At 38.1% G+C, this 15395-nt stretch overlaps 1 protein-coding gene across 3 annotated transcripts in view; it reads left to right on the top strand.

Moving 5' to 3' along the window:
* The window catches only part of Aff2 (AF4/FMR2 family member 2), a 482974-nt gene that overhangs the window by 444289 nt on the left and 23290 nt on the right, over positions 1-15395 (top strand). For all 3 annotated transcript variants that reach the window (XM_027433386.2, XM_027433385.2, XM_027433387.2), the window contains 5 exons: positions 3702-3823; positions 7644-7863; positions 11034-11329; positions 11889-11952; positions 15007-15143. In XM_027433386.2, the coding sequence (XP_027289187.1) occupies positions 3702-3823; positions 7644-7863; positions 11034-11329; positions 11889-11952; positions 15007-15143 (839 nt within the window). The remainder of the gene's footprint in view (positions 1-3701; positions 3824-7643; positions 7864-11033; positions 11330-11888; positions 11953-15006; positions 15144-15395) is intronic.

Below are 15395 nucleotides of genomic sequence, written 5' to 3'. Positions count from 1 at the left end.
CCAGGTAGCTGTGAGCAGAGTCTAACTTCCTCTGTAGTCTTTTTTTGAAGGAGACCAATGGCAGGGGATCACAAATTCTTGTAAAAAGGAACTGATCTTTTCTAAAAGCAATGAAATATTTGGCATATGACAACAATGTTAGGAATGATCAGGGTATGATGGTGGCCATTGGCAAAGATAGCTGTTAAGGAATATGAGAAATTAAGACATATAGGAAATAATAATACAAAGGTAGGCAGTTCCAGGAGTCAGCTCCTTAAGTTATTCCAATTGCAAGTGGCTCCTATATAATCTCTTAGAGTTTTCCACTTCAGCATCAGCTGGGTGCCTATCTGCCCACAATGTCCAAGTGAATCTTCTACATTTGTTCATTTCTCTGAACATATGTTAATGCACTCGCAAGTCACCTATACTGGGGTATACAGGCATCTACCATGCAAAGGCTTTAGATAACCTTCTAGGATTACTGACTTATTTGGAAGGATTACTCTATGAAAATCTCACCTAAACATGTTTTGGTATCAATTCTAGACATACATAGGGTCAACAGAATGGGAAATCCAGAGTGACTTTTCCCAATAAAAAAAGAATATATCTAGACATATGAGTTCATAGCTGACAAACCCTTTCTTAGTCACTTCTGTAATTGGGTTAATTTTTCAGAATTGCACCCTCTTGTGGTGGTGTTTTGCTAATAGTGTTCCCCAAAGCACCACCATAGGTAGAGATACAACTCCTAATCTTTTGTCTATTCTCCGTTCCTGGGAGAGGGTGTCTTGAGTATGGCCATTGTTCATGTTGTTTAGCAAAGAAGAGATTAGCTGTAGATAAGAGTGACTTATTAAATATGGTGCTCTAATAGTATTCATTCCCTTGTAATTAGAAGGCTAAAAAGTAGAAAAGACTGAAGGTGACTAAAACCAAGTAAACATCAGAAGAGAGGGATATGAGAACAAGGAGTATTAGGACCCAGGGGAAATATAGAAGAAAAGCACCTGGAATCATGGATAGCCTGAAAAGTGCTGAAAAAAGAGAACTGCTAGGTGAAGATGGAGTTTTAAGAGAATGAGAGTGATCATAGAGGGAAATGAATACTTAGAACAATAGGGAACACTGGAGACAGGAAAGTACTCAGAGGCCAAGGTCTGGTAGGAGACTATAGAGTGCTAGAAGACAAAGAAGCACTATATCTCTGGGGATCATGAAGACAATGGGGTATTAGAAGAACACTGAACACTAAGACCTAGGCTGTACTAGATTTGGAGAACACTCGGGGATAACTGATCGCTTGCACTTTACATAGGGCTGTAAAACTGAGAGGTACTAGAAAATAGCAGCAAGACCCCTGCATGTGATAGAATATTGACAAGTTCCAGAGAAATGGCAAATTTTAAGGCACTAAAGCTCTAAAACACAAAAGAATTGTAGGAAACCGAGGACAGTAGCAGATAGGTAAGTGCGAGGAAAAGAGAATGAGGAGACTGAGGATCTGTATAACACTGAAGATTGATAGGGCACATAAGAGTCAGAAGAGCCAAGGAGTGCTAGGAGGCAGGAAGCAATCAAAGAAAAGAGAGTGATAGGATACACAAGAGAGTACTCAGAAAAGGGGAGTACCAGGACACATGAGAGTCCTCCCAAGCTGGGCAGTGTTAGGACATGGGGTAGTGCTCAGACAGGAGAATGTTAGGGGACAGTGCAGTACTCAGAGAAGGTGGAGAACTCAAAGACCAGATAGTGCTCAGTAACAGGGAGTGCCTAGAGACAGAGGAGGGCTCAGGAACAGGGGAGTACTCATTTTCAGGAAGTTCGAGGAGACAGGGTACTTAGAAGACATGAAGCCTGGTTTACTGGCAACACCGGGTGTCTAGGGTTAAACTTCAGACTATAAGCACTTTGATTCCGGCAAGGAGTAAACTACAAAGCAGCTGTATACTGGAGCACATTAAGAGGCTGGTGTGCTTGGCTGAAAGAAAATGCCTGGAGTCTGGGCATTTGGACAGTCTGTAAGTCAAAGATCTCTAGGAGAGAGATTTATGAGACTGGAGATGAGGAGAAGACTGAGGGCTAGACAAAACCAAAATACTGGGGAACACTGGAGTGCTACTAGGCCAAAAAGTATTTGGACAATGAGAGCCACTATTCTACTGGGATGCACTATACTAATGAATAGTGACAGACAGCAGAATACTAGGAGGAAGGCAAATGCTAGGACATGGGCGAGTGCTAGCATACAAAGTTACTCTAGGAAGCTTACATCCTGGGAAAGGAGGAAACACTAGGGATGTAGAGATAGGTTGGAGACAAGAATTTGGAAAGTGGGGTGTGCAAAGAGATACAGTGCTAACAGTTTTTGCAATGCTTGTAGACTGGGGACATCTAGGAGAGAGGGGTCCCTAAGCCACAGCAAGTATTAGTAGATTGGGGAACATCAGAAGAGTCAGAAGCAGAAGACTAGGCAGTATTAAACTGTAAAATAATAAGAGATAGTGGAGTGGTAAGAGATTCTGGAACTCTGACAGATTAGGCAATGCTAGGAATATGGGAAGCTCTAGGATGCAGGAAGATCCTAGGAGAATAGAAGTGAGTATTAGGAGACAAGGCTGGGTACACTAAGAGAGTAGACTAGGGACCACTAGGATACAAACAATTACTGGGAAACTGGGCAGTGCTAGGAGAATGGCCTAGTACATACCTGGGTAATAGGAGACTAGGAGTGCTAGGGGACTGGAGACTATTAAAGCCTAGGGAACACTGAGGGACAGGAAAGTATGAGGAAACTGCATTGTACTGAGAGACTGGGCATTTCTGGGTTCCAGGAAATTACTAGGAGGTGGAGGAGGGGCAGGACACTGGGCATCCCTAAGAGACAGTCAAGCACCGAGAGGATGAAAGCTCTAAGACAGAGGGGATTACTAAAACAAGGTCCTTCCCAGCTCCCAAGGGACACAAAAAAGACAGGAGGGTACTGGAAAATGGACCAATAGCAGTCATGGGAATGCTGTAGTTTGGGAAGCTGGGGGGACTGACTGCCTAAAGGGGATTGCTAGGGGGTAGAACAATTTTAGGAGGCTAGTGAGTCCTGAAGAGAGGCTTTCAGGGACAGAGAATCTCAATGCTCCTTAGTGAGTCATACATGAACCTAACCACTGAAAAGATCCCAGAACAATGAGTAGGAAGTGTGGGACCCATAACCTATCCCCAATTCTTCTCTCTTATTGATGACAACAGTAGAGTGAAAATATGTCTTGGCAATGAAGACATTTAAGAAGAAAAGACGTGTTTTACACATGGTCCATTTCCTTGCATATTTTTTTTATTTTATAGACAGTTTTATAGGTCATCCACAAGCCCCATGATGTTTAAACAGGATTTGTACCATGTTGAGATTACAAGGTTCATTTTCTAACTATCACTTTGTAAAGGCACTGTGGATGAAAGAAGTGTACAAAAATGATACATTTCTTCACTTTGGTTTTGAGGCTCCTGTGCCACACAATCTTTAATCAGAGATTTACATTGAAGTTTAACCCTGCCATATGCTAACCGCTTCATAAGGAAAGTTGATTTTCTGTCCTATCAACCTAATCTAGAAGTTAAAATAGAAGCAAACTGTCTTGTTTATTTTTTTAATGTGTGGAACATGCTTGTCTGGATGTGTGGTATATTTCAAACTCTATGTATTTTTTCCCCTGTAAAAGCAAGCAGAAGCTGCAGAGAAAATCCCTGAGAAGAAGCAACGCCTGGAGGACAACACTACTTTCTGCTTACTTCCTCCTTGCATTTCACCAGCTCCACCCCATAAGCCTCCCAACACTAGAGAGTAAGTTTTCTGTGTTTCAGTGTAATGGCCCTTGTATGAGGGTTTCGACTTAAAAAATGAAAACATGTTTGAACAATACTGAGGGCTTCTTGTCCCCTTAGAATGTCTGGCTAGAATCAAGAGTGATTTTGCACCAAACAAAAAACAACAAAAAAGTGAATTAAAAAGAAAAGATATTACATAAGCACATATCTTTATGAGATCAATCTGCTTTTGGCCAGGGTTCAGTTGTGATGATGACTAAACAATTTCCCTTGATCTTGATAGGGTGCTACTTTGAATGCCATTTCCTAATGTTAATACAAAGCTAAAGACAAGTGATTTCATCCTGACTCCACAGAGGCCAGGAGAATGATGTGCTTGGGAAATTGTGGTCTACCCACATGGAGGGCAGTTCTGAGTTAAGAAATGCCTGGTAGAGATGGGTATGTTGATTTTAACCAACTGGCCCCTTCTCTCTTTTCTCTTTGGCAAATTCCCAAGATCAAGCAGAGGGCCCCTTCTCTTTTCCCCAGAGAAAGCTAACACTCTGTGTCTAGCCAGCATTGTGACTGAGTTCTTTCTGTTTTATAAATATCACTTAACTAACAATCATGTCAGCTACTCGAGACATTATGTCTGTGTAATTATTGCAATAAATTCATTCAACATTGGAGATTATTCCCATCAAAGCCCAGTCTTGGAGTCTATTAGCCGCCCAAAGCATAGAGGCAATCTGGACAACTGCTGCTAACAATTGATCTCACAGATTACTGTTTAACATCAGTGATTCAGCATCAATCTGCCAAAGATGAGATATTGGGACAAAGTTATTAGCTTGCATGGGCCTGGCATCGTGTTTTGAAATGAAAGGCAGAAACAGACTCCTCTTTGTGAAACCCATTCTAAATAATAACATTTGATCCCTAAGATTCCTGCCCCTCACTCTGAAACTCAGTTACTATTTGTGGTATGTATATGTATTCTCTGGTACAGTCTGTCTCTACAATATCCATTAACATAGTTCTCAGAAAAGAAAACTCAGTAAAGCAACCTGAACCCGTTTTGCTCAGGATGGACCAGGAATTTTGATTGTCAAACATAATCATCCTACTCTTTCTTCCAGGATAACATGGCATAGTGGTGGTGCAATACTTCCTCAGTTCCCAGGCTGGACCCAGTTCAGACTACTTACACATAAAAGACAGAGGCCAGGGCAGTGGAAAATTGCCATGCCTGCAATGCCTTACTAAGTAACATTACTAAGCAGCCTATGCATTGTTGCTCTATTTTATGGAAGAGTCACTATCAAGGGTAAAGTAACTCACCATTGAGAGATGGTATTTTACAACACAGGCCTTGTATGCACTCTACTTTTACAGTAAATGGGAAATTATTATTTTCATGGGAAGAGTATTTATCATTCAGATAGGGCCTTCAACAGTTTCATATGTTTTTCAACAGCATCAAGTCCTAGGAATTGAGAAAGGATGAGGCAGATTTATATATTAAGGGTCTTCTTTTGGGAACCCTCTTGCAATCTTTATTTGTTTCCCGGTTCTTTGACCCTTTACTCTAGATCCTTAGAAACTCCTAAGAAAAAAGTGCTCATTTTTCTAAATGAACATGCTAAACCAAGAAAAGATGCTATATCTGATTGTGACAACTGGAGTTATCCCATCAACCTAATGAACATTCTTTTGAATAGCTCACCACATTTAGAACTTAATAAAGCCATGGTAATGCTCTTTCTTCCAGATGTACTCTCCTTTTCTATCCTATTTAAAGAAGGGCAAAAATATGAAAAAAAAAACATCTTTTGTGGTTGAAAACCATCACAGTGAGCTTTCTTAGAAAGAGTCCCCTGGATGTCTTTTGTCGATGAGATTATTAAATATCCAACAGTTCTAGTTTACTACTGGGTAGATGAGAAGGGTACTAAGATACTGGTACCTATTGCACAGAATGGATTGTTTCTCCATTTATCAGGTCAGTAGCAGATGGGAAAGTGCTGACATTCAATTTAAAATCATTTACCTTTCAGGAACAGCTTCTCACTTGAAGACCCACTACCTTCTCAGCCAGCCCAAGTGGAGAGGGACAGGTTACAAATAATGAATTACCTCCTTTAGAGGTCATAGAATGGTTTAGCTGTGTGTGTGTGTGTGTGTGTGTGTGTGTGTGTGTGTGTGTGTGTGTGTGTGTGTGTCTGTGTGTGTACATACACACATACAGACACACATCTCCAAAGCTCAGGTACCACTGTAGTTATTATACTTTATGTGTTCTATTGTTAGTGGAATTTCTTAACGGATAAGAATCTTTTGATCAGCAGCTAGAGAGGTTACTATGTGATCCAGAGCACTTGTTTCTCTTGAAGAGGATCTGGGTTTGGTTCCTAGCACCCACATGGTGACTCACAAACTCTATAACTCTAGTTCTAGGTAATCCAACACACTCTGTTGATCCCCACAGGCATCATTACACGTATATGTAAACAGGAAGAACACTGATGCACATGAAAGAAATCTAAAACAAAAAAAATCTTGATCCATTTTCACTATCATTTTACCTGGCATCACAACTGTGTTAAAACAGCTGACATTTCAAAGAAATTTTAAAAATAATTAGGAAATATTTTATATTAATTTTAGTCTTTTAAGTTGATGGCAGAAACATTTCCACTGTTTAAAAGGTTCACTACATGGGAATAAAATAGAGTCACATTTATGAGTCAAAAGATGAGGAATAGGACACGTATTATTATTATTGCCAAATCCGTATGACACAGTAAAAGGGAATATGAAGCTTGCACTTATTTTTCCTTCAGGAAATCAGACCAGCTGAATGCTTGTTCATCCTTGATTTGTTGCTCTGAGATATAGCAAATCTATATATCTAGGCACTGACTGAAATTGACCAAGAAGAAAACATAAATTCTTGTTGGCTTAATTTGCTATTGAAAATTGCAGTCAATAATCATGAAAAGTAAATGGCTGTACAGTGCAATATTAGTTGTCTAAGAAAAGATTAAAATTCAAGTAATCTTCATTGATTAGTCCAAGACAGTAACTAAAATGAAAATCCATGACCCAATTACCCTGTAAAGCAGTTAGCATAAGATTTTAGTTGTTCTGTTTTATTTGAAGTCTCAGTCTGTTTGATGGTGCCCATTTAATAGGAAGATAAATCACTTTAAAAGCATGGGGGGTACTTTTAGTATTGTAGATGTCTTGTTGATATCACCAAAGAGTATTTTAAATGGAGTTTTTTGAAGTGTATTACATTACTACTTCAATTTAACAAATTAAGGTGAGTGGATGTTTATTCTTTGGCATGGGTATTCAGCATTTTATAGACAATTTACAATGTTTTTACACTAGTCTTTAATGGGTAATATATATCTCTTAAAATATGAAATGTATTGTTTATTGTGCTATTTACTGCTGAATTGTTTGGTTAAGTCTTAGTAGAAAGTACCCTGGAAAAAATGAATGGATTTAAGTGTACATTGTAGTTTCTATAAAAAAATCTAATTGACAATAATCTTGATAGGATTTTAGATCTCTCACTGTAGTACTCATTAAATATCTACATTGTTCATGGGATTCTGCTTCTAAGATATGATGAGTCTTGTATATGTATGTATGCATATATCTTCATATATATGTAGTGAGTTTCTTTATAACTCTATGTATTTTTGTTTATAGATATATGTTCACATAAGGTAAAGAATCATCAAGTTACACATCACTTTAGCTGTAAAGAGCAGCATAGTGACAGAACTACCAAATAAACCAAGATTAGACTTTATGACATCCTATACTTCTTATTTTCACAGAAACGCATCCAGAAGAGCAAACAGGAAAAAAGAAGAAAAGCTATTTCCTCCTGCACTTTCTCCACTCTCAGAGGACCCTCCATGGCGCAGAAATGTCAGTGGCAACAATGGGCTCTTCAGTCAAGACAAAAACATCTCCATGGCTGGACAACTCACCTCTACCAAGCCTAAGAGAAGCGAAGGCAAATTCTGTGCTACTTTCAAAGGAATAAGCTTAAATGTAAGTGCCTTAGAGAAAATACTATGTCAAGGAAAAAGAAGGTAATACAGCTCAAGCAGCATGACTGCATAGCTGTATTAACATTCAAGCATAGCTGGAATGTTACAAGGGTGTGACTGGCACAGAAAAGTCACATGTGTCTTTGTATACAAATACTCAAACTCCCTAGTATTTTAATGTCAGTAATATTATTTAATATTGTTTTATTAAGATAATACAGTGCCCTCTGGGCCAATCTTGTTGTATCTTAAGAGTGGGAAGGGCACTGCCTTGATGCTTACCACAGAAACTGCCACATGGAAGGCACTGATCTTCTAGTGGATGAAAGAAATAGATGGAATCAAGGTCACCCAAGGTCACTAAACAGGAGTCAGAATCCCAATTTGTTTCTTTCTAACACTCAGATTTGAAAATGTGAGTTCTTGGAAAAACAATGGTTAAATGGTATTGATTTTCAATGGTGAATCTCTTTCTAAAAGGCACAATAATGCTTCTAAGCTAAAGAATTCTACAGTCCTTTGGGGTTTGTGCATTACAGCTTCATTAGCATAGATCATAGAATGGTATCATTTCAATATCCATACACAATGTCACTTCATTTTTCAGGTCTAGGAATATGAACTATTGAAACTATGAAAGAATTAAAATATGTTCATTTTAAACAATAAAGAATGTTAATGACCAGTATGTATTTATCCTTGAATGTAGATATAAATACATATATGTATATATCAATATTTGCAGACATATAGCACCCAAATATCTACTCTACTTTAAATATGAAAAATGAATAAAAATGAGTAACTTCTTAGATGTCTGGTATAACTTTTTCAGACCTGAGCTCTGTAGTCTATTTAACAACTCATAAAAGGCAAAGAGGAGTCTTAGCTTTAAAGATCCCAATATAGAAGCCTCTCTTATCTAAGCTGTCGAGGATGACTTAGATGTCATGCTAATCTAGGTAAATATCCTTACAAATATAAACATTTATACTAGTGTGAAATTGACAGTTCCCATATTTGCAACAGTGTGTGTGTGTGTGTGTGTGTGTGTGTGTGTATGTGTGTGGTGTGTATACATATAACATAAAGAATCATCAAATTACACAGCACTTCAGTTGAAAATAATCTATAATGTTGATAGTTAAACTATTCCAAATATTATAAATTTTATTATGATAAAGGTAATGCTTCAAGAAACTGCATTCAGACACACAAGAGATAAAAATTACTGAGGAAATATTATAAATATCAGTATATTTTCTCCTGGAAATGCATCATTCTTTCTTGTTGTATGACACATCTCTGAGTTCTTATAATGGATGGATTTGTAGGCAGATTTCATGTTTATATAATTTTCACCATCATGACTGTATCTAAACTTTTCCAGTTAGATGTTTTACTACTATCATCAACGCCATATGCATGGTATATGTGGTGTTTCAAGGTTCATGTCACATATCTTGGTCATAGAAACAGTTGGCACTGCCCTAAGTTAACCCTACTGTTTGACCTGGGTAAGTTTGACTCAGACAGTGTATACATGGGGCTGGGCTGGTATAGGACTCTACTGCAGCTGTACCTGCATGGCTTACACGCAATCTATGATGACCTTTTAAATATGTTGCTATATACATCAGAAGAATTTACAAACATATATTGTTTCTGTACATTTATCTCAAAGTGGCCTAGGTAGTAAGAATTATCTGATAGCAATGAAGGTCAAGGATCAAGTGGAAAAGATCAATTTTCATGCGTTTAAGGATTACCATACATAGCTTTAAAAGAATTTAAAGTGAATTCTTTCACTATGGTAAGCATGCATTCCTACATGCCTGGACACACTCAGCAAATTCTAAGAGCATTGGGTGGAGGGGCAGAGTCATAAAGGAGAAACAGCTTTTAATTTGAGGTGACAAATGAGACATACTTGTGCTCAAAGGAGACTATAAAATGGCTGGTGATTATATCTTAAAAGGAACAGAGACAGCTCTGTGAATGGTACAAGGGACATGAAAGACCATCTGGCTACAGGCACAAGGCCATTTTGCTACTGGAGGGGCCATGTATCCCTCCTGACTATTGTAATACCCCTAAGATGAAGATAACCACAGGAATTGGCAAACTGAATTGCAAGCTTCTAAGTGATGAGATGGAACACAATCCTTCCTTCAAATAAAAATAATTGTTTTCCTACCAATTTTCTGAGAGAAATTTGGGCCATCTTGGTGGACCTGTTCAGAAGTGGTCACTGCAGATTCAGAGCTTCAAAGGGTAAGATTGATGTTTCCTTTTTGGAATCATCTGTATATCACTGAATCTGTGCCAATGCATGCAAGTTTGACAAATACAATCAAGAAAGAAGTTAACTGAGGGACAAACCTTGAGGCACAGAATTCTTAGGGAGACACAAACTACTAAGGATATAAGGAATAAGTGGCACCATGGAAAGTATTAGCAGAGATAGAAAAGTCAGAATTGTCCACAGTTGCCAGGTGGGGAAAAGCAATCTGTCGCATGAACATGGCAGGCAGTCTTGTGACCCAGTGCAAGCACGGAGTTCCTATTCACAAAACATACTTTCTTCTGGATTCCATCTTCAGCAATACCAGTTCAAAGCAAAGCCCTCAGAAGTCTCTTATTCACTTGGTATTTGACCTGATGCAAATGAGGTTTTATTCTCCAAGGCTTCACCATACCAAGGCATTCACTTTGTCAGATAGTAGTCAATGGATTTATGATGAAAGAAAGTATGTCTGTCTCCAGTGAGACAGGACACTGATTGTTTCAGAACAGTGCCAAGTCTTCAGGTATTTTACTGTCCCTGCATCCCTTCACTTCTCGCTCCTTCTCTAACTTCTTTCTTTGCCTCTATATAATTCCGTCCCCTCCCATTTATGATTCCCTTCTGTATTTAAACCTTTGCCATTTCTCTTAATATGATCATGGGTATGTAATCATGGCACCTGGCTAGTTTACTATTTAGTGTCACCAGAGAACAAAGCTGGTGATCCACAAAATTCATAAAATATAGGGGGTCACGTATCCATCCTCACATTGTGTATATTATTCCTTTTTACTTGCTGTGTTTCCTGCTGTGCTTGACATTGTAAAGAAATGGTTTAAGAAAGCCAGATGTAATGGAAGCTATTTATCTTCCTTTTTTTCCAGGAGGGAGATGTCCCAAAAAAGGCTGCCTCTGCCACCATTACTGTCACCAATACAGCTGTTACCACTGCCACTGTCACTGCTACGGCCATTGTCACTGCCACTGTCACAGCTACCGCCACTACCACTGCCACGGCCACCACCACAACCACCACCACCACTATTTCTACCATCACCTCTACAATCACCACTGGCCTTATGGACAGCAGTCACCTGGAGATGACATCCTGGGCGGCCCTGCCCCTCCTGTCCAGCAGCAGCACCAATGTCCGGAGACCCAAGCTCACTTTTGATGATTCGTATGTTGTTCTCAGATTATTGTAGACCCAGTTGGGAGTGGTGATGGGGGATGGGAATGGTATACATTTTCTAGTACCATGCATGTGTCACCCCATATAAGAAGTTCACATCAGCTCGTCTAATGTTAAATGAAAACCCCTTCCACACACCTACCTCCATCACCAGTAAGAAATGTCTTTAGTACACTTTAATCCTGGATCTTTGTTACTGTTTTCTAAGGTGGAGTCTTTCCTCTAGGCTATTTTCTTCATTCTTATTCATGACTTCAGTTATATAGAGGGATTTATAGCTAGGTTTTATATGGCCTGTTAGGGCAACTGTAACAACTGGGGTTAGAGGGCATAGGTTTTTGTCCTAATAGGTCATCCTGCACTTCAAAGTCCAGTTATAGTGTTATTTCGAGGTTGGCATCAGTATTATATATGAGAGACAATATTAGTACACCTTTGTCAAGCACCATGTAGGAATGAATAAATAACCCAAAATATTTGTGCTATTCAGTCTGTAAATGAAAAGATAAACCACTGGTTTGTAAAAGAGCTTCTTTTGTTTGTTTAGTGTTCACAATGCTGATTTTTACATGCAAGAGGCTAAGAAGCTGAAGCACAAAGCTGATGCACTGGTAGGTTTCCTTCTCATTGCTTCACCTTACTCACGCATGATATTTTAAACATAAACAAGGAATGCATTTCTCAAATGAGGAAAACTTGAAGTAACACCACTTAGACCTTTTTAACACATTGCTGCTCTTACATAGAGATAAGAGAGCTTGTGACTTCTGTAGTACCATGATCCTCAAAGTGCTTTGATTCTCATGTTATTATTTCTTTATGACTTTTTCTTCCTTCAGAGCAACTTTAGAAGCTCACTCATATGTACCCTACTCATAGGCGTTTTTGTGAATTGAAATCACCCTTCAACATTCTCTGGATATGATGGGAGCTTCTATTGGGTCCAGCAAACCAAATCTGGGGTGGAAAGGTGGAAGATGTTGAGTCACACTTATTGGGTTTCAAACTTTGATTTAAGGGAATGTAAGCTACATACAAAGCTCAGATTCTTGTTGCATTATGTTCCATGTTCTGACAACAAGGTTCATGGTCAGGCTTTTCTTTTCTGATCAGAGGATGACAATGCTGTCTCATCTTGATTTTTCAAGAAATAAGTCCTAGTTATCTCTCAGGGTCATAGGTGACCTAAACTATGATGACCTCACTATGTTGAATCTTTTATCCTAATTGATTCTCCTATCTGGGGGTCTCAACCACATATTGCAGCCATTTCAGTGCTCAGGCTACATCCCAAAACAATGAAATAAAGTTTACAGGACTGAGACCCTACCATAATAACTAAAGCTCCCCAAGTATCTTCCAAATGTAACCATTTGAGAACCATGGTCCTAGAGACAGTCTTAGGGCTGGGCTCCTCATCATTACTATATCTCAGAACAATTATAAATATCAGTTCAATAGTATTATGAGGAAAATAATACTATCCTCAAGCACTGCATTGTATCCTTTTGGTCTTTAGCTTTAGTTGACACTACAAAAACTGTAATGAAACATCATACCAAGCTCTACATTATAAGTAATTCATGGCTAACATCAACTGCCTTTGCCCATTTCCCTATTTTTGTCATTTCTCACTGCTGTTTAAATTGTCTAGCTATTTTCTACAGCTAATCTTTAGATGCACTATGAATTTTTCCCTGGAAACTATTTTCCCACACCACTGCAGACAAAAATAACAAGGTAGGTTTGAGGAGGCAACTGAAGAGACCTAGGTAGATTTTGCCTATGGTCACCAGATGATGACCAACAATTTAAAAACTGCTGGATGACAGTGGTGCTCCCTGGAAGTCTAAAGGTTTTCTCCAAATGTTGTCAATTCTGGAGTGTGGAAGTATATGAATGTCCCTTTGACAAGGTGTCACATGGGATGATAAAGAGACTAGGATGCACATGTGAGACCATTTAAAGAACTAAGAAAAATCAAACCTACAGAGATCCCTAAATGTATGATTAAGAAATTATATCACTGGCAACTGTGGAGACATTGCTTCCATAGGGACAAAAATTGATTCTTAAAGTGGAAAAATACTAACTAATATCTAAATCTGGGGCCCTTCAAAATAATCACATAAAGAGATACTCAGTGTTTTCTGCTATTAAGACTTCATTGGTAGTATATAAAATGTCTTTGGAAATTTCTTTGGAGGAGTGTGATCGCAGGGGAAAAGGTTGAGACACAGTAAGAATGATATTTTCCTTGAGATTTTTATCTATCTTCTGGTTATAAACAAGTTTCTAGTTCAAACATTTCAGTTTGGGAATGGGGAAAGTGAGACTGACTAACTGGAACAATGGCTATAATTTTCTTTCTGGACTTCAGTATTTTCTCCTTTTGGAATAATGTTAAGTCTTGGTAATCTTTAATTATCCATCCAGCTATGGGTTGTGAGTGAAAATTTACCTTAAAAACCAAAATATACAAATTTCCAAAGGGGAAAGCTAGTTGAACTCTGAAGACATATGGGAATCATCTAGTAAGACAAAATAGAAACTAGTTTACATGTATACACTTTCGTTTCTATAACAGAAAGTTGAATTAATGTGAAGAAGTATTTCTGCACAACAGCTTACAAAAAAAATCACAGAATTTCTTTAGTGCATGTATAGTTGTATTTAATCATTTTCCAGAGAGAGCTACTCTGCCATTTTGAAAGTTGTAATCTTCACAGTTGCATACACAATATTTTGATAAAAGACATGCAAAAATTAAAATAGTTAAATCTTAATTATACTGGTTCTTTTACATAAAGTTCCATATTAGTAGAATTCTTCCATTCAACTATCAAAAATTGAAATGCTCACTAAAATGTGTCATATATAATATTCACTATGAAAAAGAAATCAGTATGGCTAAGCCAGTTTAATCATGACCAAGATCTTTGCTAAAACCATTTGCAATAAAATTTTACTGAAGAATTTAATAGTCCTGTATTTTGGGGTTTTTGACACTATTTCAATCCAACATTTCCAATAAAATGATAATACTTGACCTCATTTTTATCTGTTACTGTCCACGTTGGAATTGGGTTGGTGTTCTTGTGAAATTCTAAAGCAAAAAAAGCAGACTGTAAAGATAATAGAAGCAGAGATTGGTTGCAAGAGCTGACTAAACGACACTTCAATCTGTGCTCTATTCAGTGAATTTAGTGATTAGAAGCTACTCAAGGCATGAATTTAGATTCTGGTTGGTCCAAATGTGATGGAAACATCAACAATGGTGCCACAATCCATTTTGATGCCTTGACTGCATTTTCCTTTTTCTCAGCCAGTCACAGTATCAGAACAATAGAGCATTAAACCAGTTCCTTCATCATTAATACCAATTTGCACACTGTTTTCTCTCCATATCGGGGTTTCTCAGCTGAATGTCTAGAACATCAATTTCTCCATTGTAGAGGTTGTCCCTTTCATTTTAGGATGCTTAGAAGTATCTCTAGTCTATGTCTTCCTAGATGCCTCCTATCCCCAGTGGTAACTACCCAAAGTACCTCTATCGAGTGATAAGTGTTCCCTGGAGAATGGGGACAAATACTCCAGATGTGAATTATTCCTTTATATGAAGGTAAAGAAAGACTATCATGTTGACAGTCATTTTTCTGTTTCAGTTTGAGAAATTTGGCAAAGCTGTGAATTATGCTGATGCAGCCCTCTCCTTCACTGAATGTGGCAATGCCATGGAACGCGATCCTCTGGAAGCAAAGTCCCCGTATACCATGTATTCTGAGACTGTGGAGCTCCTCAGGTAAATGGCTTTCCTAGAGTCATATCCCCAAAGTAATTTTATTCGGAGTAAGAAGCTGTTAATATTTTTGCTTAAATATCATTTCCACAATTAATATGTCCAAAAGTCACTGTAATTAGTTCATGCCATTTTATTAATGCCATAGAATATTTATAATTGATGGACACTGCTTTATAAATTATCCCCTTCAGAGGTTATAATGTGAGTATGTTAATTTGTAATATTCATTAAATGGAAATTAAGATGTTGCAG

The sequence above is a fragment of the Cricetulus griseus genome, chromosome X (assembly GCF_003668045.3).
Source record: "Cricetulus griseus strain 17A/GY chromosome X, alternate assembly CriGri-PICRH-1.0, whole genome shotgun sequence".
Lineage (NCBI taxonomy): Eukaryota > Metazoa > Chordata > Mammalia > Rodentia > Cricetidae > Cricetulus > Cricetulus griseus.
The sequence above is the reverse complement of the archived record's forward strand: the minus strand, read 5'-3'. Positions and strand labels throughout refer to the sequence as shown.